The 26,152-nt window shown below is 39.0% G+C and overlaps 1 protein-coding gene across 8 annotated transcripts in view; it reads left to right on the forward strand.

The window, feature by feature from the left end:
- Nucleotides 1-26,152, forward strand: part of ANO3 (anoctamin 3) — a 496,934-nt gene that overhangs the window by 269,242 nt on the left and 201,540 nt on the right. For 7 of the 8 annotated variants that reach the window (XM_086340919.1, XM_086340918.1, XM_086340920.1 and 4 more), the window contains 2 exons: nucleotides 10,726-10,920; nucleotides 12,005-12,076. The exons of the other annotated variant lie outside the window; for it this stretch is intronic. In XM_086340919.1, coding sequence (XP_086197045.1) covers nucleotides 10,728-10,920; nucleotides 12,005-12,076 — 265 coding nt within the window. In that variant the 5' untranslated portion in view covers nucleotides 10,726-10,727. The remainder of the gene's footprint in view (nucleotides 1-10,725; nucleotides 10,921-12,004; nucleotides 12,077-26,152) is intronic. 8 annotated transcript variants of the gene reach the window in all.

Raw genomic sequence — 26,152 nt, forward strand, 5'->3', positions numbered from 1 at the left:
TCTTTGAGATTGTGTAGGGAATCTACTAACTTTCAGTTTCTTTCTTGGCATTAATTCATGAATCCTTGTTCTAACAGCTGTTGCCTTTTGAACATAGTGATCTCTTTCCTTCAAGGATTTAGGCAGGAGTTCCCTCAAGTATACTGCAATTTCTTTCACCCAGATGCAGTCCTTGACCCTAATTACCAAAAGCTAAAGCAGAAGATTAGTTCCTTTTTAGTGCTCTGTGTCTCTATGCTGCATGAAATATTAATTTTTTTGGAAAATGAGCTACTTATTATTTTATTGGTATAAAAACTCCAGAAGTTTCTTTTTTAAAAAAATTCTGCATACTACATATTTATGGTTCTGATTTTATATCTTATTACATCTTATATATACACGGCATCATTTACTCATTTATAATAATAGCAAATACATATAGGATAAAGTAAGTACCAGGCATTATTCTCACACTTTAATCATTTAATATTCACACTCATCTGTAAATTAATTACCATTGGTGGCTCAGATGGTAAAGATTCTTCCTGCTATGCAGGCGACCCGGGATCGATCCCTGGGTTGGGAAGATCCCCTGGAGAAGAAAGTGGTAACCCACTCTAGTATTCTTGCCTGGAGAATTTCCATGGACAGAGGAGCCTGGTGGGCTACATTACGTGGATTTGCAAAGAGTTGGACACGACTGAGCAACTAACACCCACACACACTTTCTAATTTTGAAGTTGAGTAAACAGAAGCAGAGAGATTGAAAAGTTTATCGAAGATCAATAATTCATATTTTGCCAGTAATTCATATATGCTCATTCTTGTGCATGAGCAAAACCATCCCTCTTATCCACCCACTCTTACTTTTTCTTTCTTTAGAAACCAAATGTGTGCAAAATGCTAAGATCTCAAAACTGAATGAGACTTGGTTTCTACCTTGAGGTAGCTCATGATGTCACAGAAAAATACGCACCTATACTAGAAGTGCCTTGGGAGTGCTACAGATGCTTAGGGAACATGGTAGCAAATACCGCATAAAGGCATTACGAAAGCTTTTCCAATGGTGATGGCATCTGAGCCTCACTCTGAAAGGTAGACGTTTTCAGGACAAAAGAGATAACATGAAGAAAATGTGGCTGAATGACCAGGTTATTGAAGGAATAAGGAGACGTTGACTGTGAGATTATGAACTTAACTACAGTGGGAAATTATAGGAAGAGCTGTTACAGATTTATCTTTTACTAATTTCTGTTTTTTTTTTCCAGTGTATTCTAAAGAAAGCACTTTGCAAATAGCACCTTTCATAAATAGCAGGCATCTCTATGACTCTTAGGTTTCATTTCTGCCAAGATCAATTTGAGTCTTAAAAAGGAAGCAAGGACATGAATGGTATTTGAGGGAGAGGGGATTTGCAAATCACTGTGTGGGTCACTGGTTTTGTAATGATAAATATTCATATCTTATTTGTGGCATTACCAAATGAATATTTAAAGAAAAATCTCATTTGTACTTCAAAATAGCAACAACAACAGCAACACTAAGTTGATAGGTTGCCTGAGCCTTCAAGTTTCAGAACACTGTATCATGAACTAAGAGTAAATCCCTTTTGAAGTCCCCTTGAGATTTATTTATTTATTTATTTTTAATTGGGGGAAAATTGCTTTACAATATTGTGTTGGTTTCTGCCATACATCAACGTCAATCTGCCACTGATGTATTCCCCTCCCTCGTGATTTCAGTCTTTATGCGTGGAGGGTATTTTACTTATTTATTCACTGCCATATCCCCATGGCATCCGGTCCCATCACTTCATGGCAAATAGATGGGGAAACAGTGGAAATAGTGGCTGACTTTATTTTTTGGGGCTCCAAAATCACTGCAGATGGTGATTGCAGCCAAGAAATTAAAAGATGCTTACTCCTTGGAAGGAAAGTTATGACTAACTTAGACAGTATATTAAAAAGCAGAGTCATTACTTTGTCTACAAAAGTCCATCTAGTCAAGGCTATGGTTTTTCCAGTAGTCATGTATGGTTGTGAGAATTGGACTATAAAGCAAGCTGAGCGCCGAAGAATTGATGCTTTTGAACTCAGGTGTTGGAGAAAACTCTTGAGGGTCCCTTAGACTGCAAGGAGATCCAACCAGTCCATCTTAAAGGAAATCAGTCCTGGGTGTTCCTTGGAAGGACTGATGTTGAAGCTGAAACTCCAATATTTTGGCCACCTGATGCAAAGAGCTGACTCATTTGAAAAGCCCCTGATGCTGGGAAAGATTGAGGGCAAGAGGAGAAGGGGACAACAGAGGATAAGATGGTTGGATGGCATCACCAACTCAATGGACATGAGTTTGGGTAAACTCCGGGAGTTGGTGATGGACAGGGAGGCCTGGCGTGCTGCAGTTCATGGGGTCTCAAATAGTTGGACACGACTGAGCGACTGAAATGAAATGAATAGCAAGGAAAAGAACCTATTTTTGGTGGACTGTTTGACTTGGAAATCAGAGCAGTACAGAAAGATAAGGGCTTTCCTGGTAGCTCAGTGGTAGAGAACCTACCTGCTAAGGCAGAAGATGCAGATTCGATCCCTCTGTCGGGAAGGTTGCCTGCAGAAGGAAATGGCAACTCACTCGAGTATTCATGCCGGACGTAATTTTAGTAATGTACTTACCCTTATTTAAAAAAGAAAAAAACTTTAAATTTTATTCTCTAGTGTTAAAAAGACATATGTTGTTTTCTCCTCCCAAAGGCTTATGCTCGGTGCTCCTCTGAAGTTACACATCTGTACATGTGTAGTGGATTGTGTCTGTAGATCCCCCCACATTCATCCTGTACCTTTTTCTACCCTGCACCATGCCCCAGCAAGCAGATATCTATGACTGACAGCAACTGCTGGTTCTCATGCTCCCTAACTACCGTTTAGATTTGACCAGTGGGAGGCTTCAGCAGCAGATTAGAAGCTGACAAAAGAGAGGCTGGGGTATATTATTTCCTTGGCTCCCTTCATGCCTGTCTGTGGTTGGCAGTGGCTATGTTCCTGTGTCTAAGCACACGGAATCTGACAGATTTCCTCTTCCCCACCTTTAATTGTCTCCAGGTTCGTTTATCTACTTCCTCTCCTTGCTCTGTCGGCCCAGGGGTGATAAAGGTTTCCGGGTACTTGCTACTTAGTTGTAGCAAGCTTCCCTGACTGTTATCTTTTTATCTTAATCCTGCCCACAGCCTTTAAGTAGGCTTCTCTTGTGGCTGAGCTGGTAAAGAATCTGCTTGCAATGCTGGAGGCTCAGGTTCAATCCCTGGGTTGGGAAGATACCCTGGAGAAGGGAAAGGCTACCCACTCCAGTATTCTGGCCTGGAAAATTCCATGGACTATATAGTTCATGGGGTTACAAAGAGTCAGACATGACTGAGCGACTGTCACTTCACTTTTAATAAACTCATCAGTTACTCTGAGTTAACCATCTCTGGTTTCCCTAGTGGCTCAGTGGTAAAGAATCCCCCTGCTAGTGCAGGAGATGCAGGTTTGATCCCTGGGTCGGGAAGATATCCTGGAAAAGGACATGGCAACCCATTCCAGTATTCTTGCCTCGGAAATCCCATGGACAGAGGAGCCTGGTGGGCTACAGTCCTTAGGGTCATAAAAGAGTTGGACAAGACTTAGTGGCTAAACAACAACTATCTCTACTCTACTAGGACAGTATGAGTAGACATACTTTTTCTTGTTCAGTTCAGTTCAGTTCAGTCGTTCAGTCGTGTCCAACTCTTTGCGACCCCATGAATCGCAGCACGCCAGGCCTCCCTATCCATCACCAACTCCCAGAGTTCACCCAGACTCATGTCCATCGAGTCAGTGATGCCATCCAGCCATCTCATCCTCTGTTGTCCCCTTTTCCTCCTGCCCCCAATCCCTCCCAGCATCAGAGTCTTTTCCAGTGAGTCAACTCTTCGCATGAGGTGGTCAAAGTACTGGAGTTTCAGCTTTAGCATCAGTCCTTCCAAAGAAATCCCAGGGCTGATCTCCTTTAGAATGGACTATTCTTATTCAAGTGAGAGGAAAACTGAAAAGTGAGTGAAGAGCAAATTATTGTAAAATGAATTTTTAAGTAAACAGAGAAGTTGCTTGTTATATTCCAAAGAACAGAGACCTTGAAATCAGGTGGACCTGGTTTGTTTCAGGCTCCAACACTTGCTGCCTGTGGGACCTGAGACAAGTTACTGTCTTTTGTGTCTCAGGATTCTCACATGTAAAGTGGGGATGACAAGTCTTAACAGGATTGCTGTGAGAAGTATTGATAACACACAGGGTGCACCTAGCATTTTGTAGGCACTCAATATATAGAGCTTTTATCACGTAGAAATAACTTCTGCCGAAAAGGACACACTCAAGCCACATGTTCTTTTGAGGGAGAGAAAACTATTACGATTTCACAAGGCAGACAAATAAGAAAATTATCTGCCCATTTTTGCTTTTTTTTCCCATAAAGCTTATTATTTAGGTAAATATGCTTTGATTGTATCCACTAATATAGCAAAATGTGTTTGGAGTTTATAAAATTAAATAACATCTAAGACACCACCTCTCCTCTGGCCATCAGTTCGAAAGTACTTCTGATAAAGGTATAAAATCTTACTAAATAGCGTAATTCTTCTTGAGACTATAAAAATAGACAAATATATTTATTTTTTAATTTATTTTAAGAATTTTCTCTAGAAAAATGAACCTCTAAATGAACCTAGAACCTATTATACAGAGTGAAGTGAGTCAGAAAGAGAAAGATAAATATTGTATTCTAATGCACATATACGGAATCTAGAAAAATGGTTTTGAAGAATTGATTTACAGGGCAGCAATGGAGAAACAGACAGAGAATAGAATTACAGACATGGTGAGAGGGGAGGAGAGGGTGATATGTATGGAAAAAGTGAATAAAAAAAAATTTCCTCTTATGGACATAATATGAAATTCATTAGATAACAATATTGTGTTCTTTTGCTACAAATTTCCCCAAATTCTTCTAACAATTTACTTGGCAGAAATGTCAAAGTTTGATCTATAAAATATGCATATATTTTATATACTTATAAATATGCATTTATTTTATATATATATTAAATATATATATACATTTTTTCACATGAGTCCTTTAGGATGAGTTAGTTTTTTTGAAATTTTATAAAAGAGTGGTGGGTCTTTTGAAAAATGTGTATTTTGCACCGAAAACAACAAAGAATTTTTTACTCTTCAATTTTCTCTTTGAAGTTTTCAAAGGACCTATTTTTCCAATTAAAACTTTTTATCATCTGGAAGCTCATTGAGTTAAGTAGTATCTCAATCAGAACTTTACCTCCTTTGATGTCAGATGTCTTATGTGAATGTATTTCTAGAAAATACCTTATTTGTAATTGGACCTTTGTGTATACCCAAGTGAAATAGTCTTTTCATGAGATCCTTTTAAATATGTGAGCATTTATTAAGTCCTCTTAGAACAGTTGGAAGTAGTACTAATTGTTGCTTTAGAAAAAGCTGTTATAAATATAGGAAATGACATATTTCTATGCTTCTACAGGTTTAACCTTGAACTTAAGAGCTGCATATGTTTACCAAAACTGACATGTTACTGGGGTCTCTTTTCTAGTTATTAGCTTTAAATAGGTAACTGTCAAATATTCAAGGGTACCAGGTAAAGTCATACAAGAAAAGAAATGGAACTTTAGAATAGAAGAAAATAGGCCTGGATGTGCTGTGGGAGTAGTTAGTGTTAATCATGCCAAGGAAAGAACAGATATTGCTGGTTATGCCAAGCAGAATGTGATGGTGTTTGATGTGGAAATTTGAAAAGAAACTGTACTTTTTAGAACATTAGGTTATCACACTTTCAGCTTAAATTTTATTGGTTTCTAGCAAAGCCAACCTGTATGATAGTTTTGGAAACACTCAATTGTTTAGGAAATGAGAAAGTTCTGCTTTAAGGTCAATGGGGAAGAAAAATGCAGAGCTTTAGGAAGGATATGTGTATCATCAACATTGTTTTCTCAATTTTCTTTTTATGTTGCTTTTAAAAAATGTTTTCCACAGTTACGTGTTTATGGAAGGTCTTACACAGAATTTCTTACCTTATATGCATTATCCTTTGTAGAAAACTTACTAAATCCAAGAATTATAAATAAAATTGTAGGAGAAGGAATGGTTCAGAAAGCATCAGCTCAGATTACCTACACAGTCAGGACTTCACTGTTACTACCTCTTGGATTAGGAGTTCCTCTTTGGTGGTTTTATGATGACTTATCCATATTTTTATATGTTTTTAATATAAAGAACTACTTTTATGTATATGAACATCTCTTGATGGTGAGCAGCATTTTTACCAAACGCTGAGTTAAGTCCTGGTCCAGAAAAAGAACTCAATAATTGTTGGAATTATTAAACATTAGAAAACTGAATGAATAAAAATTAGGTTTAAGCATAATAATATTTATGTTATATAACTCAGTTACATACGTTGTTAACTTAATGATGGAAATGGAAAAATAACAATTAGGTTTACAAATAATAGCTGATACTTATTTTGTGCCAGTCACAGTGTCTACTCATAGCAGATTGTGTATTATTCCTATCCATTATTTTAGGGTTTCCCAGGGGGCCCAGTGGTAAAGAATCTACCTGAAGTGCAGGAGATGTGGGTTTGATCCCTGGGTCAGGAACATTCCCTGGAAAAAGAAATGGCAACCCACTCCAGTATTCTTGCCTGGGAAATCCCGTGGACAGAGAAGCCTGGTGGGCTACAGGCCATAGGGTCACAAAAGACCAGACACGACTTCATGACTAAACAATTATTTTATAGATCAGCACAAGAACAGCAACTTGTCAGATGATGGGTAGACATCCCAGTTACTGTGTACCAAACAGCACACATTCGTTTTTCATCAGCATATTTCAGAGTTGGCTAAGATTGTGGATATAGAATTACAGGTTCTGAAGTTTGCTCTGGCTCTGTGGTTTCTACATTCAGAGCCCTCTGCTGAAAATTTGTGTGATATTTTTACTAAGTGAAACCATGGTAACCACTCATCTAGGACTGGGGTTTGTGAAGAGCCGTGTGGGGAGCATTCTGTATAGATCATGGGTTCTGGAATCCAATGACTTATCACTTTCACATTCAGTTTTCTGCCAATTGCTTGATTTATGACCTAGAGTAGGTAAATTTCATTGCTTCTCACATTTTCATTTCCCATTTGAAGTATGTTTAAAACTATTTTATAAATTTTGGCAAATGCAGTTATTCAAAAAAAAAGGACATAAGGCAGATAAATCTGTGAAAAATAATGGGAACATAAGCGTATGCAAAACTCCCCAAAGAACCATAGGGAATTTTTACCCCCTACCTGGCTGCAGCTGTAGCCCATTTGTGCCTCTTTCACTTACTGTACTGCAGTTGCTGCTGTTGTTTTCTTCAGTTCTATAAATATGTTGCAATCTTTCTCCCCACGGCTTTTACACATTATTATCTTTACCTAAAAGCACTCCCCACAGACACACACATATAAACAACACAAACATACATAGACACCTTTCTATATGTTAGGTTCCTTTTCATGTTTTTTTTTTTTTTTTTTGCCTAACATTGTCAGTTCTTCAGAGAAAATGTCCCTGATCACTTCATAAAAAAGACCTTTTTATAATTCTTCATTATATAACTATGCCTGTATTTTCATAGCGTTTCAGACAATTTATATATGCGTATACATATTGTTTGACCAATGTCTGACACTCTGCTTGAGTGAAAGTCCCATGAGGGCAGAAATTATATGTCAACCGTATTCACCACTGTATATCTAATATCAACATGGAGCCTGCAGAGAGCAAAAACCCAAGTAATGTCTTTTCTGTGACTAGGTGAATACAGAGATGAATCAAATGATGGAAAATACTGATAGCATTGATGAGCATAAAGCTTAGTCTCACCCTATACTGGTTTATAAAATAACAATATCTACATGTGTGCTGGCCTTCCCAGTCGGCACTAGTGATAAAGAACCTGGCTGCCAATGCAGGAGACCTAAGAGATGCTGGTTCGATCCCTGGTTCTGGACGATTTCCCTGGAGGAGGAAGTGGCAACTCACTCTAGTATTCTTGCCTGGAGAATCCCCATCGACAGAGGCACCTGGCAGGCTACAGTCCGTTGGGTTACAAAGAGTCGGACACAACTGAAGTGACTTAGCATGCACATGCACTCAGGCACCAGTGTGATTGTCATCTTTAGCTCAGCAGTTTTTGAACATGCATTCTGGGTTCAGTAGATTAAGGTAACTAGTATCATTGTAGAGTCCCTATTAAGGCCATTCTCAGAGGACCAAGGCATTTCTCTCTGTTTCTAATATCTTTACCAGCAAGTATTACCATCTTCCATCTGTGTACTAACCCCCTCCAAAGAATATTTATTCATTTACTTATATGTTCTTCTATGGTAAAAGATAGTTTTCAGCCAGAGCCCTGTAACAAAAACAGATCATTTAATATTAAACATCAGTGTCTTCTAAATGAAATAAAATATTAGACCATATTACAAAAGATTCACAAGTATAAAACCTTACTAGGACAGATTTTTCCTGTGCAGTTCCTTGGATGTAGTATAGAAAACTCTAGTCAGTCCTTAACTAAGGGAGATTGTATGATATTTGAGTAGGATTTCAATATGAGTTTTGTAGGCCTTAGGGAATCCCTCTTCAAAAGAGTATTTTCCTTTCTTACTATTATGGAGTCCCAGAAAGCTAAGTGAAAGAAAGTGAAAGTGTTAGTTGCCAAAGACTGCGTCAATTTATAATTTTTTCTTGCATCCCTTTCTAGTTCACATTTTATTTGCACCCTGATAATTATTTGAAACTAATTAAATACATTTTTTAATAAAACAGGAAGATAAAATCCATACTGCTAGGTTTATTTGCATTTCATCTATTCAATCATGTCTTATTTCTGTAGAACCACTTTCAAAAATTATCATTTTTTCCCCAAGATTCTCATTTTTCTCAAAGGACAGTGCACATTGGTACCTCTGCTTGTCTTTATTTGAATTCATGCATTTGATACGTTCTTAGAAATCTGGAGTTAATTCATGAGCTGATTATAAAATAGCTTAAAAGTATTGACCAGAACAATGTTGGTGGAGTTTAGTTAACTTGTTTGTCTTATAATAAATATGATAATTACTGTCATGCTGGAGAAGACTCTTGAGAGTCCCTTGGACAGCAAGATCAAACCAGTCAATCCCAAAGGAAATCAACCCTGAATATTCATTGGAAGGATTGATGCTGAGGCTGAAGCTCCAATATTTTGGCTACCTGATGTGAAGAGCTGACTCACTGGAAAAGACCCTGATGCTGGGGGAAATTGAGGGCAAGAGGCGAAGGGGGCAACAGAGGATAAGATGGTTGAAAGGCATCACTGACTCAATGGACATGAGTTTGAGCAAACTCAGGGAGATAGTGAAGGCCGGAGAAGGATGGCATGCTGCATTTCATGGGGTTGCAAAGAGTCAGACACAACTTAGTGACTGAACAATATATCCATTTATCTGTATATGTATACACACATATACCAAGTACGTATAAAATAACAAGAAAAAGCCTAACAATACACTAGAAAAACCATAAAATCGCTTAGTCATTGAAGAGTTATAATTGGCTATGAAATATATGAAAACATGTTCAATCTGTTACACAAAGAATAAAACAATTTTTTAGTTTTCTATTTGTTGGCTTTTTATTTTATTCAAAGTTAAAACAATGGATACTGTCTAGAGTTGGCCAGGAAATTTCATAAGGAAATGGATTCCATCTTGTACTATTTGTGGAAGTGTGAAAAGATAAAGCTTTCAGGGAGATCAGTTTGGCATTATTTATCCAAATCGTAAATATTCATGTTCTTCAAACCAGCAACTGTACATCTAAGTGTTTCCTTTTAGAGAAATACTCAGTATGTGCAAAAGAAGGCATATGCCAGAATACTCACAGCAGTATTCCAGGGCTGAGGAATGCCCTGGGATTAATGTGAGGAAGTGAGGAATAATGGGGACAGGGATGTGCAGGGGCATGGGGTCATTCATTGCTGGGAGCATACAGTTACAGGGACATCCAGTTATGGAGGCAGAGTCCTATCTAGGGGCATTCTTTCTTCTGGCAGATCAGTCCTCTGTGAAGGGAGGGACTGTTACATGGAGCACAGGAATATTGTCCCTTGACCCCTGCCTATTGACCGATTTTTGTGCTAACTACATGTGCTACCTCTTTCCGCCTCTTACTCACCCATTAGTGTGTTATGCATGTGTTGAAAGGAGGATAAGGTATAAAAAGAAGGGTTCCAGTTAATAAGAGTAATTTGAATGTCAGTTCATTAGGTTTTATTTATTTCACTACTTTAAAACTGAAACAGATTTATCCAAAGACAATCCAAATTGTTGTCCTTATAACTCCCCAAATGAACTTAAACCTCAGTTTCTTTTTTGCAGGCCCTTTAACAAATAGTGAAGGCTCAAAACTGGAAGAGGAGCTGTTTATTTCTCATAATTGTTTGATAAAAATCTCAAAACACTTCCCTTGAAAATATAGAAACAGAATTTACTTAGTTCTAATCCCCAGGTGGTACTTTTCAATAGTATTTTCCTGAAATAGCCATCATGAGAATTAAAATTATTTGTTGATTTCTTCTGATAATTTCTTATTGTTAAAACATGCCATTTTGAATTTGCAGGTATGAATATAAGCAAGAGTGAGATAGCAAAAGAAACTTCATTAAAACCATCTCGGAGATCCTTGCCTTGCCTGGCCCAGAGCTATGCTTACTCAAAGAGCCTGAGCCAGTCTACCTCACTCTTCCAGTCAATTGAGAGTGAATCTCAGGATCCCACTTCTGTAACCTCAATCTCCGCTGACAAAGCAGAGCAAGGTGAGCTCTACTTTCTTGCTTAACTTACAAAGAGTAGTGTTCCAACCCTCTGTCTCTCTCTCCCTCCCTCTTGCCCTCTCTTCCTTTCTTCCACTTAGTGTTTATGGAGTCTTCAGAAAGGAGACTGGCACAGGAAGGACAACAGTTGCCCCTGCCAGTTAGACAAAAGGCCATTCCTTGGCCAGATGGTGTTCATCCCTTTATGTCCCTAAAAGTAGCCAATACCATGCAGATATGGACCTACTTTCTGTTGGGAGGAGACAGACCAGCCACCCAAATCACTGGCTTATTAGCATTCCTAGTGAGAATTTATTACCAGTAATTAAATATGTCAGCAATAATAAACTTGGTTTCCTTAAAACAAAAGACCCAAAAACTTTAAATAATACTGACTGTAACGCAATAAAGATTTGGTTGCATGAAGATGTGATTGGACAAGTGCTGGCAACCAAAACTACACACAGCTGCCCATTTGAGATGCCGTTATACCTTTGCTAAGTCACTTCAGTCGTGTCCGACTCTGTGCGACCCCATAGATGGCAGCCCACCAGGCTCCCCCGTCCCTGGGATCCTCCAGGCAAGAACACTGGAGTGGGTTGCCATTTCCTTCTCCATATTTCCTTCCTTCCTTATACCTTTAGATAACGCCTTTTCAAAAGAGTTAGGAGTCAAAATACAACCAGGCCCTTTGTCATTCAGTGGATGGGTGTTTTTTTGTTTTCCCCCCACCCATCTCTAAAAGCTTTTATGTTATGAAAACTCATTTCCTTATGATTCCTGAAGCTTGCTTCCTCCTCTAGATAAATTGAAAATTCTGATTTTCTCTTTTCAATAGTATTGGGAAAGTACTGCCTATTTTAAATAGTTAGCTTACATCCATGGCCAGTAAGAAAAGTGGCTAATTGTTCAAGAGGATCAAAGTGCTAAAATGTAAGATGGATGTCTTTCTCATTTCAATTCGTTAACTGAAAAACACTTCTTCATGTTTGGCAGTCATTTGGATATTAGTCACCACGGTTATTTTTCTAATCATTGTTATGTGTTTAGTCCCCCAAACTACAAAGTCTTTTTGCTGTTGTTCCAGTTAACACTGAGGAAGAGAGAAAAGATTCTGTGCTCAAATGTTCTTTCACCGACCTCAGTGATTTTTGCTTGGGTGAGTTGATTTTTGATATTTTCTTCCTCCTTTCTCCCATTCCAAAAGCAAACTGTCTTCAAATTTAAAACATTATTTTTTAAGAAAAAATTTCATGTTTAATCTTTAACATTTGATGGATGAGAATAAAAGATTAAAGTATTGTTAAGGTATGTCATGTACAGTTGGTAAATCAAACACAGAAAGTTTTAAATGAACAACAATTCTATAACAGAAAAAAGAAAAAATTCTGCTGTTAGTCTTTTGGAAATTTCCTTCATTTCTCTATGAATAAATAAACTTATACTACTATGTATAGATTTATCAAATTTCAGTATTATCTGTTGATCTCTTGTGCTAGATGAGGGCTTATTAGTCCATTTGTATAGTCTTTCATTCTTTTCAGTTACATCGCCATTTAAAATTTTTAATCACTTCAGATTAAATTTATAACTTTAAATAGTATATTTTTTTAATAAAAAAATGCAGTATCACTTCTTTTTCTACAATTCCAAGTCATGCCGTCTATGCTACTCTTGAATCCTCTTAGAGTCAAGGTCAAATAAACTCTCCTTTCCCACCCTCTATCACATACTCAAAGTCATGTCATATTACGTTTATTTTGTTGCTTATATAATGTCACAAACTTTTGTTAGTTTTATTTTCCAAGATCATCTAAATTTTTTCTCAGGAAAAGAAAAATATTCCTTTTTCTAAATACTTCCATTATACTTCAGCTTCTTGTTTTTATATCCTTTATCTCATTCTTCCTGAAATTCTTAAGTGGTGTCCATTGACTTTCATTGAATTACTGCATTAATTCCATTTTCTAATTTCCCCCCATATTCTTCTTTCTTAGTTTTCATTCTCATATTTTTTTCAGAATATATCCTTAAACAACTACCTGTGAATATTGATGTGAGATGCAATCTTTTTAAGTTATTCTATATCTGAGATGACTTCTGTTGGTTCTTACATTTGATTGATTTCTTTGTTTATAAAATTCTGCATTAAAAATAATTTCCTATGAAATTCGTGATTAATTCAATGTCATCTAACATCTGTTATTACTGTTAGAAATTCCTTTGTAGTTGATTTTTCTTCTCTGTGTACCTTTCTATTATATTTACTTTTTTTGTTGTGTTATAAAATTATACAACATTATATTTATATATTTGTGTATGTGTTTTAGTTCATCCCACTCTAGAGATCATTTGTCCTTTATATTTGTCTTATGCCTCCTTTCCACTTCTGTGATACTTTATCTACAATCTATGCACTTTCGTTTTCCTTCTTTTTCTCTTTTGGGAAATCTAGTTAAAAGCCTGACATTTTCTCTCATCTCATAGTTTTGATTTCTGCCTTGGTTCAGGAAGATTCCTGGAATTTTTCCTCAAAATCTCTTTTCATTTATGTTGGGGAGGGGAGCAGGGCGGGGGATGCAACAGTATATGTATACTTAGTTTTTTTGTTTTCAGAATATAACTTTTTCAGAGTATCCTATTATATTTCATAAATACTGCTACTGCTGCTAAGTCGCTTCAGTCGTGTCCGACTCTGTGTGACCCCATAGACGGCAGCCCACCAGGCTCTGCTGTCCCTGGGATTCTCCAGGCAAGAACACTGGAGTGGGTTGCCATTTCCTTCTCCATTGCCTGAAAGTGAAAAGTGAAAGTGAAGTCGCTCAGTCGCGTCCGACTTGTAGCGACCCCATGGACTGCAGCCTACCAGGGTCCTCCATCCATGGGATTTTCTAGGCAAGAGTACTGGAGTGGCTTGCCATTGCCTTCTCCGTTCATAAATACAGCATCTCTCTAACAACACTTGGCTATTGTCCTAAGTTTTCCTTTGCGTTGTAAATTTTAGTCTGTTTTCCGAGGGATCATTTTTAGCTGTAGAATTTTCTCAAATTTCTAGTGATTTTTTGGTCCTCTGTTTACATTTAGGAAAGACTGACTCAAAGCTGGATACAAGGACAAGTCTTAGAAACAGAAAGCATCTATGCTACAGTGAGTGGTTAAGGAACTGTTACTTAGATGAGCCACCCATGTCAGGCTGAGGACTGCACTCTAAAGTGCCAATGCCCACATTACTCTCTTATGCTGTGAATTTCTGTAGAGAAATGGTTTCTGTTTGCCTGTTCTATTGTTCTGTTTTCTATTGCCTGTTTCAGTTCTCATCATGTTTTCACCCTCAATTTTCGTTCTTTCCTTCTGTTTATCTGCCATCTTTGAGTCCAGACATCTCCAGGATTTGTCTAAGGAGAGTCACTCTCTCTTCTTACCTCTGAACATATTCTAGGCTAAGCTGCTCCATTAGTTAACACTTCCATCAGAATTTTGCCTTCTAGAACACTCTGGTAAATTTTTACTTTTTAATAGTTATCTGAAGTCTCCAGAGGAAGGGGCAACAAACATGCCTGAAAACTCATTCAGCCACCTTGAACTCTGCTTCTTCACACTATCAACAAGTTAATGATAAATGACTCTTTGATGAGATATTTTACCATATAGGACAGAGGGGGAAATCTGTGGAATACTTACTTTAGAAACTCAGTGCCCAATTTTACATCTAAAAAGTTATCCCAAGAAAAATAATATTAGAAATTAAAAACATTTTTTCTTACAGCTTTTATTTATAGTCATTATCAAATTTAAGAACAGAAGCAAATTATACTACCTCACACCAGTCAGAATGGCCATCATGCAAAACTCTACAAATATTGGAGACGGTATGGAAAAAAGGGAAGCCTCCTACACTGTTGGCAGGAATGTAAGTTGGTACAGTCACTATGGAAAACAGTATGGAGGTTCCTCAGAAAACTAAAAATAGAATTACCATCTGATGCAGCAATCCCACTCCTGAGCATGTATCAGGACAAAGAGAAAGTGTTAGTCTCTCAGTCACGTCTGACTCTGTGATCCCATGGACTGTAACCCACCAGGCTCCTCTGTGCATGGAATTCTCCAGGCAAGAATACTGGAGTGGGTAGCCATTAACAATAATTCAAAAAGATACATGCCTCTCTGTGTTCAAAGCAGCACTATTCACAATAGCCAAGACATGGAGACAACCTAAATGTCCATTGACAGATGAACAGATAGAAAAGATATGGTATAGAAGAGTCTTTTGGACTCTGTGGGAGAGGGAGAGGGTGGGATGATTTGGGAGAATGGCATTGAAATACGTATAATATCATATATGGAACGAGTCGCCAGTCCAGGTTCGATGCACGATACTGGATGCTTGGGGCTGGTGCACTGGGACGACCCAGAGGGAGGGTATGGGGAGGGAGGAGGGAGGAGGGTTCAGGATGGGGAACACATGTATACCTGTGGCAGATTCATTTCGATATTTGGCAAAACCAATACAATATTGTAAAGTTTAAAAATAAAATAAAATTTAAAAAAATAAATAAAAAAAAAAGAAAAGATATGGTACATAGATACAATGAAACACAACTCAGCCATAAAAAAGAACAAATTAGTGTCATTTGCAGATGATATCTAATAACATAGATGCTATTAGAATTATGATATTAAGTGAAGTCAAGTCAGAAAGAGAAGATATACCATATGGTATCACTTATCTGTGGAATCTAACATAAGGCCCAGATGAACCTATCTGTGAAACAGAAATAGACTCACAGACCTAGAGAACAGACTTGTGTTTACCAAAGGGGAGGGGAATGGGTAGGAACGGGCTGGGAGTTTGTGGTTAGTAGATGCAAACTATGACATACAGGATAGATGAGCAACAAGGTCCCACTGTATAGCACAGGGAACCATATTCAAGACCTCGGGATAAACCATAATGGGAAAGCATATAAAAAGAATGTGTGTGTATAACTGAGTCCTTCGCTGTAAAGCAGAAATTAATACAACATTTTAAATCAACTATACTTCAGTAAAAAAGCCCCCCAAACTTAAAAATTTATTTAAAAAATTAAGCAATAAAACAAAAAAATTCATAAAAATGGAAGCAAATTGAATATTTTAGTAATGGGAGAGTAGATAAATTGTGAAATATATACATGTTAGAATATCACAGGCTCATTAATACACTATATTATGGAACGTTTAGAAATATGTTGCTCAGAAGGGAAAACAGCTTAATGTAAATGCTACTGCTGCTGCTAAGTCACTTCAGTCGTGTCCGACTCTGTGCGATCCCATAGACGGCAGCCCGCCAGGCTCCTCTGTGCCTGGGATTTTCCAGGCAAGAACACTGGAGTGGGCTGCTATTTCCTTCTCCAATGCATGAAAGTGAAAAGTGAAAGTGAAGTCGCTCAGTTGTGTCCAACTCTTCGCAACCCCATGGACTGCAGCCTACCAGGCTCCTCCGTCCATGGGATTTTCCAGGCAAGAGTACTGGAGTGGGGTGCCATTTCCTTCTTCAAATGTAAATGCAGAATGCTCTTATTTTAGTTAAAAATATATTGGAAAAAAACTAGAAAGAAATATACCATTATGCCAGCTGATAATGAATATCATCTCCACATGTGGTTATTTGGGGTTGTTATGTATCTTCTTGCTGTCCATATTTTCTTTTTTCTCTAAGGAAGATAAATACAAATATTATATAGTAAGAATATGTAAAGAAAAATACTGACATCAAAACTTTTTATAAGTTGAGAAAAAAGCTCATATTTCAGTCAAAATAGCACACAACTCTATGCATAGTTTTCAAAACTGATATTTGGAACTGGTTGATAACATTTGGAATAACGGTGGTACTGAAAGATTCTGTCCTGATCCTCCATTAGTAGACAGTATAATTTTTATTTATTTTTTTTATAACAGAGACAATTATACTCAATATACTGTTTTGCCTTTTGCAGTTACAATGCAAGTTTGCTTCATTTGAATGAGATTCATATTCGGATTCATACTCGTTGGACTTGCCTACGAGCAATGCCTTAAAACAAGGGCCTTTCCTTCATAAATTGAATAGAAATAAAATGAAGTCAGAGTTTTATCAAAGAGTGATACCCCAACACGTGGGTCTGCCCCAACAAGTATTTTATAACCTCAGACTGAATTTATTTGTAATCCGTGGAACCCGAGCCATGAATTTTCAGTAGTGCACACACTGGTGGCCTGGCTGCATTGCCTGCATCAGGCATTCTCAAGTCACCTAGAGCTTTCAAAACTTCCGGGACCCACCTCCAGAGAGTCAGTTTTAATTGATCTAAGGATAGAAATCAGGATCCATACGTTTAACTGTTCCCCAGATAAATATTAAATATAGCCAGAATTAAGCATGTCTAGCCTACAACATGTATATTGATCTCTCTCTGAAGACTTCGCTGAGACACTTTTTCATAATTTGTTTAAAGGATGAGCTGTGTTATTTATAATAGCACTCTGAATGTGAATTAGTCGTGTTTTTTTAAATAATACCTCTTTGTGTGTGTGTGGCTTAGACACAAGGTTGGCTTATTAAGTTTCCTAATTAAAGGAAGACAGCCACCAGCAGGTTCATTTCACATACAATATCGAGAAGAGCATTTCATCAGAACAGATATGCTCAGAGTGCAAAGGTCTTTCCCATAAAAAGTAATTAGTCCTGAAAGAGGTTACTTGTGTTAGTTGTTTTCTGATAAGAAAACAAAAACAGAACAAAAATCTTGTTCAAAATATCCATGCAGGTGTTACAGTTTGCATAGAACCCTTCATTAATAATTCTCCCAAGGTACTACTAGGAGCCTAACAATGACTCCAGTCATGTAAACCTTTCTATTCAATTCCAGGAATCTTATTTTTGACAGTTTGCCAATCCAAATATTAACATTTCCTCTACTGCATAATGTAATTAGATGCCCAGACTCCTTTTTTTCCCCTTCTCACCATTCAAGTATCTCAGTCATTTGACACATTTGACTTGTGTTTATATCTCTCCAGGAATTTGTAACTCATACCCATTATTTTTGCATCTCCCAGCATCAGCCTATCATTCATTCAGTTTAGAGAAACATCAGAGCTTCTGAAGGGGTTAAGACATCACACCGGAGGTACATGTTCACCTCTATCATGAAGCCAGGAATGAAGCTCCAGCTGACTGTAGTATCACCTGGCATTCCAGGGGCCTAGCTAGATATAAAACTTGGCTGTGAAATGCTCTTTCAAAGTTGGCTGAATATCTGTAGCTGGTATGTCTTTATCATGTTTGAGAGGAGGTCAAGTAAAACAATGTCAAATATGGAAAAACTGTAACTTCATGAATCATGAGTATTTAATAATACATGCTGTCTTTTAAATTCAGTTAAGTTATATTCTCTAATTTTGCATCTAGCATGCAGATTACTAGCTTCTAATGTTGAGTTGGTTAATGCATTGGAGTTTCCATACTCCATACTAATAGGCTCTAGTACAATTTTTGGAACCCTACTGATGTTTCTAATTAATGGCTTTTCATTTTTTTAGAGTAAACTACTTTGAACTGCCCCATAAAAATGTTGAGGCTATGGCAGAGTTACGTGGATGTGGTCAGTGTTTCACTGAAGACATATTTCTCCCTGTTCAAAAAAGCTATTCAGTTCAGTTCAGTTCAGTCACTCAGTCGTGTTTGACTCCTTGCGATCCCATGGGCTGCGGCATGCCAGGCCTCCTTGTCTATCACCAACTCCAGGAGTTTACTCAAACTTATGTCCACTGAGTCAGTGATGCCATCCAATCATCTCATCCTCTGTCATCCCCTTCTCTTTCTGCCTTCAATCTTTCCCAGCATCAGGGTATTTTCCAGTGAGTCAATTCTTTCCATCAGGTGGCCAAAGTATTGGAGTTTCAGCTTCAGTATCAGTCCTTCCAATGAATATTCAGGACTAATTTTATTAGGATGGACTGGTTTGATCTCCTTGCAGTCCAAGGGACTCTCAAGAGTCTTCTCCAAAACCACAGTTCAAAAGCATCAATTCTTTGGAGCTCAGCTTTCTATACGGTCCAACTCTCATATCCATACATGACTACTGGAAAAACCAAAGCTTTGACTAGACAGACCTTTGTTGGCAAAGTACTGCCTCTGCTTTTTAATATGCTGTCTAGGTTGGTCATAGCTTTTCTTCCAAGGAGCAAGCATCTTAATTTCATGGCTGCAATCACCATCTGCAGTGCTTTTGGAGTCCCCCCACCAAAAAGTCTATCACTGTTTCCATTATTTCCCCATCTATTTTCCATAAAGTAATGGGACCAGATACCATGATCTTAGTTTTCTGAATGTCGAGTTTTAAGTCAACTTTTTCACTCTCCTCTTTCACTTTCAGTGGCTGATTTTATTTTTCTAGGCTCCAAAATCACTGCAGATGGTGATTGCAGCTGTGAAATTAAAAGACACTTACTCCTTGGAAGGAAAGTTATGACCAACCTAGACAGCATATTGAAAAGCAGAGACATTACTTTGCCAACAAAGGTCCATCTAGACAAGGCTATGGTTTTTCTAGTGGTCATGTATGGATGTGAGAGTTGGACTATAAAGAAGGCTGAGCACTGAAGAATTGATGCTTTTGAATTGTGGTGTTGGATAAGACTCTTGAGAGTCCCTTGGACTGCAAGGAGATCCAACCAGTCCATCCTAAAGGAGATCAGTCCTGGGTGTTCATTGGAAGGACTGATGTTGAAGCTGAAACTCCAGTGCTTTGGCTACCTGATGTGAAGAGCTGACTCATTTGAAAAGACCCTGATGCTGGGAAAGATTGAGGGCAAGAGGAGAAGGGGATGACTGAGGATGAGATGGTTGGATGGCATCACCAACTTGATGGACATGGGTTTGGGTGGACTCCAGGAATTGGTGATGGACAGGGAGGCCTGGTGTGCTATGATTCATGGGGTCACAAAGAGTTGGACATGACTGAGCGACTGAACTGAACTGAACCATCTCTTTATGTTATCACCAAAATGTGACCCTGATGGCATACTGGAATAACAATAATTTACTGAACTCACATGCACACCTCCCTGCCTCTGTTATCTTATTTTTCTTAACAGTCCTTTGGGTTGGTGTTATTATCATCTTATTTTTACAAATGAGGAACCTGATTCACCAAGAGGCAAGTTAACTTACAAAAATCATCTAACTAGCCAATGGAGAAGGCAATGGCAGCCCACTCCAGTACTCTTGCCTGGAAAATCCCATGGACGGAGGAGCCTGGTAGGCTGCAGTCCATGGGGTTGCTAAGAGTGGGACATGACTGAGCGACTTCACTTTCACTTTTTGCTTTCATGCATTGGAGAAGGAAATGGCAACCCACTCGTGTTCTTGCCTGGAGAATCCCAGGGACGGGGGAGCCTGGTGGGCTCTATGGGATCACACAGAGTCGGACACGACTGAAGTGACTTAGCAGCAGTAGCCAAAGAGAACAGAGGTTTCAACCCAGGAAACCTTCATCTCTTATCTCCTCTCTTAATCAACACAATAGCGACACAGGCATTTAAGATGACAAGTGGTTAGTGAAACCCAGGGAACACCAGCTCTGCAAGATATTAATAAGTATCAGGCTGGGAGCAGCAAAAGATGGAGGAGTAACATTGCATGGTGAAATATATTTGGGAGATGATTGATTAAAGGAAACTAATCAGGTTGGGAGGTTGGGATTTTGTTGCTGTGTTTTCTTCATTTATTCTTCTAATTGTTGTCTCTGGACTTTTAATTCTTCTTTTCATAGAGCAGCCAGGGCACCATTTCATTGCATAAACCATTCTCCCCCAGCCACATAGCTACATAGACACACACACAATTGTTCTGGGAAGTACTGATCCATGTAACAGTGAACGTGAAATCATAGTGTGCCGGCAATCTTGCTCATCAATCCTGGAAGTCCTGCTACTATTGCTCACCCTTCTTTTCTTGTTAGTGTACGAGAAAATGGCAAAGACAGAGCAATCCAATCAACAAGTAACTAATGCCTCATTCTACCCTTGCCCACGCTGCAGTAAAATCAGGTAACTTTGAAGTGAGATAAGCAGGGCTAATTAAGACCAATATACTTTGGGTCCAACCCACCAAAATATTCATCTTCCTAATCTTGTGCAATCAACATTTTGCCAGTGTTATGAAATGACTCCCTCAGGAAGGGGTTTGTGTTAGATAATCAAGGCATTGGCTTTCTACAAGTTTCATAGTTCAGCTTAATGGCTTGTTTGTTGATCTTATTTCTCCAAACAGTTATGTTCAAATGTAATGATGTATGTATGTAATGATTTTGCTGTCTTTCTGCAATATTAATCTCCACTAATTTTCATCATTTTTTCCAACAGTTTCATGTTAAAATGGTATAAAAATAACTTTTCCACTGATGTTATCAATTTACTTACAATTACAGAAAAAAAAATGGAATTACAGGGAAAGACATTGTTCTCTAGTTTTGAAAGCCTCACAGTCACTGCAAATCTTTCCAGCTTTTTATTAAGCACATTACATAAGTCATCTTGTCTCACTTTTCAAGTTACATTCAGAATGTAACACTGCTCACCATTTGCTGCTACAAGTGCTCTACAACGTAATCCACTCTGCCACCATTTCTTGGGAGATAGTGTAATAACCTCCTAATTGGTCTCTCTGCTCCACCTCATGCTTCCTTATAATCTATTTTCTACACAGCAATTATAGGAAGCTTTAATAAAAGAAATTAAATCTCATCGTTTTTCTCCTCATATTCCTCCAGCTTTCTCATTACACTTAAAATGTAAACCTCCTACTTGGCTTTCAGAGGCTGTATGAGGTATCTGGGCATGGCCATTTCCTATTGCCTCTTCCCCCTTGTTTTTCAGTTGCTCAGTCATGTCTGGCTCTTTTGTGACCCCATGGAGTAGCCACCAGGCTCCTCTGTCCATGGGATTTCCCAAGCAAAAATACTGCAGTGAGTTGCCATTTCTTTTTCCAGGGGATCTTCTGGACCCAGGGATTGAACCCATGTCTCCTATATCTCTTGCATGGTAACAGGCAGATTCTTTACCACTGAGCCACCTGGGAAGCCAATGCTGTAGCCAATTCAACCTTCTGTTCCCTATTGTTCTGATCCCAGGGCCTTCCATCGAAAGAAACCAGATTCACACAAACTTCACTTTATGTGCTCTAATCTTGATTTATTCTTCTTTTTAATACATAGAAAGTATTACCTGAAATCGGAGAAGGCAATGGCACCCCACTCCAGTACTCTTGCCTGGAAAATCCCATGGACGGAGGAGCCTGGTGGGCTGCAGTCCATGGGGTCGCTAAGAGTTGGACACAACTGAGCGACTTCACTTTCACTTTTCATTTTCATGCATTGGAGAAGGAAATGGCAACCCACTCCAGTGTTCTTGCCTGGAGAATCCCAGGGACGGGGGAGCCTGGTGGGCTGCCGTCCATGAGGTCACACAGAGTCGGACACGACTGAAGCGACTTAGCAGCAGCATTACCTGAAATTCTGTGGGTTTTTTTTTTCTTTCTCTTTCTGTTTCCAGAACATAGAGGCTTTGTTAACTTTCTTGATTCCTGTAGCCCAGAATCAAGAACGTTATTTGGCACATAGTAGGGGCTCCAATAATATATTTAGAATCCGAAAAAACGGATAAACGACACAGAGGCTATTGACATGCATATCTTTGGAGAGTTTGCTGTAGGATTCGCCCATTACTTTTCTCACCGTTATGTGATCCCTCAGTGTGATTTTCCTCATTTGTTAGAAATCATTACTGTGTTAGTTTTCTCACTGACGACCTAATCTGATTATGTTCCTCTTTTTCATTTGGGTTGACAAACCTTCTGGGAGAGCATTTAAAGAACTGATAGTCATCATTCTCCTTAAGTAGGAAGAGTATGACTTTCTAACATTACCCTTCTGTGAAGTCCTCCCTAACATTCAGAAGTTGAGATGAGGCTTTCTTTCTATTCTTATAGCACTTTGAATATGGCTTTATGTATACTTGGTCTTCCCTGGTGGCTCAGAAGGTAAAGAATCTGCCTGCAATGTGGAAGACCTGGGTTCAGTCCCTGCACTGGGAAGAGCCCCTAGAGAAGGGAATGGCTACCCACTCCAGTATTCTGGCCTGGAGAAGTCCATGGACAGAGGAGCCTGGCAGGCTACAGTCCACGGGGTCACAAAGAGCTGGACACAACTAAGCGACTTTCAGTTTTGGATTCTCCGGTGGCTCAAACGGTAGAGTCTGCCTACAATGCGGGAGACCTTGGTTTGATCCCTGGGTCGAGAAGATCCCCTGGAAAAGGAAATGGCAACCTGCTCCAGTATTCTTGCCTGGAAAATCCCAGGAATGGAGGAGCCTGGCAGGCTACAGTCCATGGTGTTGCAAAGAGTTGGACACGACCAAGCGACTTCACTTTCTTTCTACTTTCCATGCATACTCATTTTGCTAGATAACAATTGCTATTTATATCTGTCCCATTCGTGTTGCCCAGCATGCACCGTGTTTTCAGTGACAGATAGATAGATAAATGATGATTGACTGGGTGAATATATGGAAAGATAGATGTGGGTAGAATAAACGCCAACACATTGACACAATGGAAAGTAGTTTATCCACAGAATTTCCTCAGTTGGGGGGTTGACTCAGTATAGCTCCAGCAGTACCTGTGCTGTGACTGGTTAGTGTCAGGACTTTAGAACACTGATACTGTTAGGGAGAAGCAGACAACAAAAGAACAGCAAAGAACCAGTAAATCTGGGTCTTCTACGTGTGTATGTATGTCCCTTCACTGTTCCCCTGAAACTATCACAGCATTGTAAAATGGCTATGTGTATTGTTTTAGTAACTCAGTCGTGTCTGATTCTTTGCGACACTATGGACTGTAGCCTGCCAGGCTCATCTGTCCATGGAATTTTCCAAACAAGTATACTGGAGTGGATTGCCATGCCCTTCTCTAGGGGAACTTCCCAACCCAGGGATAGAACCAGGGTCTCCTGCATTGCAGGCAGATTCTTTACCATCTGAGCCACATGGGAAGTTAATCAGCTATACCCCAATACAAAATAAAAAATTGTAAAAAAGACTGGGTCTGGATCTTTACCAGCACCAAACCTCTACATTTTTACTCCAGTTTGTGTTTTTTATGTCAAATTTTGTATCTTTTCATTTTATGTATTTCTAAACTGATTTTTGTCATTTTAGTTGATTTTACTACTTTTGTCTTTTAACTTCCTTACTAGATTTATAAGTGATTAATTCACTACCTTTTCTCTGTATTTGTTTTTGCCAGTGAGATTCTTACTTACCTGTTGTCTCCAAGGGAAGAAATCTCACTTAGCACCTAGTTTCAGGTTGACTGGAGACCATGGCCTCAGACAGCTCTGTTAAAGTATGCAAATAAGTACAGTTTCTGTGGGGCTGCAATCCCAAACCCTACAGTCTTCAGACAGGAAATGTGAGGGTGGCCTTGGGAGACTGTTAACAAAAATCAGAGCTCCAGATCAGTGTGTAAGCTATTATCAAGGTGAAGTGAGGCAAAGGGGTTGCATAGGATGCTATCTCTCTACTAGGTTGGAAGTACCTCCATAGACTCTAGATGTGTGGGAAAACTTAAGCCTATCCCTCAGGCTGAAGCTCCAACATAAATAAATAGGCTTTTCACAGGAAAGTGGGGATGTGTTTCAGTCTGTGATCTGTGCATTGCTCTGAGGGTAGTAGCCTGCCAAGAATTGTCTCTGATTGTCACAGTCTGGTGGAGACCAGAAACCAGCCTCTTTGGCTGCCAGGGTTACCTGATCAATAAATACCACCAGTGTTCCTGTTGGCTTTCCTGAGTCAGCTGTAAGCTGGGCAGTATTGCAGGAAAATGCCTTGACTGTGTTTGCCTGTAGGTCTCAGTGATGCCATACGAGAGTTCCTTGAAGAGCTTTGAAACATGTTCACATTTAAGTTGCTATCCTGGGATGTTATATTTGAGCCTCTTGATAACCACAAAGCAAAAATGCATAACACTAAAGACCATCATTGAACTACAAGGGGAGAATGCTCTTGTTTCCTGCTCCCAGACAGCAGGCGAGGGAGTGTCACACTGCATGAGCTTTTTACTTTCAGCAAGGCAGTGAGACAGTGCAGAGGCTGCTTTCCCCACCTGTCCTAGCAGGGCAGCAAGAGGGTTTAGCTTGCCTGCTTGTGCTAGCTTCTCTGGTAGCTCAGATGGTAAGGAATCTGCCTGCAATGCAGGAGACACAAGAGACATGAGTTCGATCTCTGGGTTGGGAAGCCACTCCAGTATTCTTGCCTGGAGAATTCCATAGACAGTCCATGGGGTCACAGAGTCAGACAGAACTGAGTGACTGACACTTGCACTTGTGCTATCAGGATGGGTAGAGAGTGCAAAAATGGTGTCCACTAACACCTCTGTCTCTGGAGAGAGTTTCAACTGTCTCCTGCCCTTTCTGCAGATGCTTTAAAATTAGCAAGTGAATCTCCTTCACATATAGTCTAGGCACTTTTTAAACTGCTGCTGGCATGAATGAGACCACATGCAAGCCCTTTAAAAGGTGAATCTCAGTTCCATATGTCCCTTGGGTCCTTTGAATGTCTTCCCATTTATTTCCTTGCCAGGTATTTTGGGGCCTTGTCTTCTGGTGCAGATCCAAGGCTGGGGTGCCTCATGTAAGGCACAAATCCCTTGCTCCTCTGAGAAAAATACTGAACTGAGGAGATCCCTCCCTGTTGTGTGTCATTACGCTGAGAGTGGGGTTTTGGAAGGACTGTCAAATATGGTCTCTCCTACCTTTCTTGATGTGGTCCTTTTATCTTTTGTCATGGAGGAGCAGTTCATCTGGTTTACAGCTCTTTCTCAGAAGAAACTGATGCATATGTAACTACCCCAGAAAGAGGTGGGTCCAGCATCTTCCTATGCCACCATCTTGAACCTAATAACTGTTGTTTTAATCTTCAGCCTCAGCTACTCTGGCAGTCCTAAAACATGCTGACATTAGTAATGAATGGGAAGGTTACATAGTTGAAAGTAAGTGATCACTAATATGATCACTCACACATACTGAAAATTGTTCAAAAGTTTCACCATCCGTTTCCAGATGCTTAGGCAGTTATAATACAATGTAACAACATAATGAAATAAAATAGTATTATAATAAAGAAAAATGGCTGAGATGGAATAACTTGGTTATTA

This window comes from Bos grunniens, chromosome 15, assembly GCF_055505025.1.
Source record: "Bos grunniens cultivar Pamir isolate PY7600 chromosome 15, Bosgru_T2T1.0, whole genome shotgun sequence".
Taxonomy (NCBI): Eukaryota; Metazoa; Chordata; class Mammalia; order Artiodactyla; family Bovidae; genus Bos; species Bos grunniens.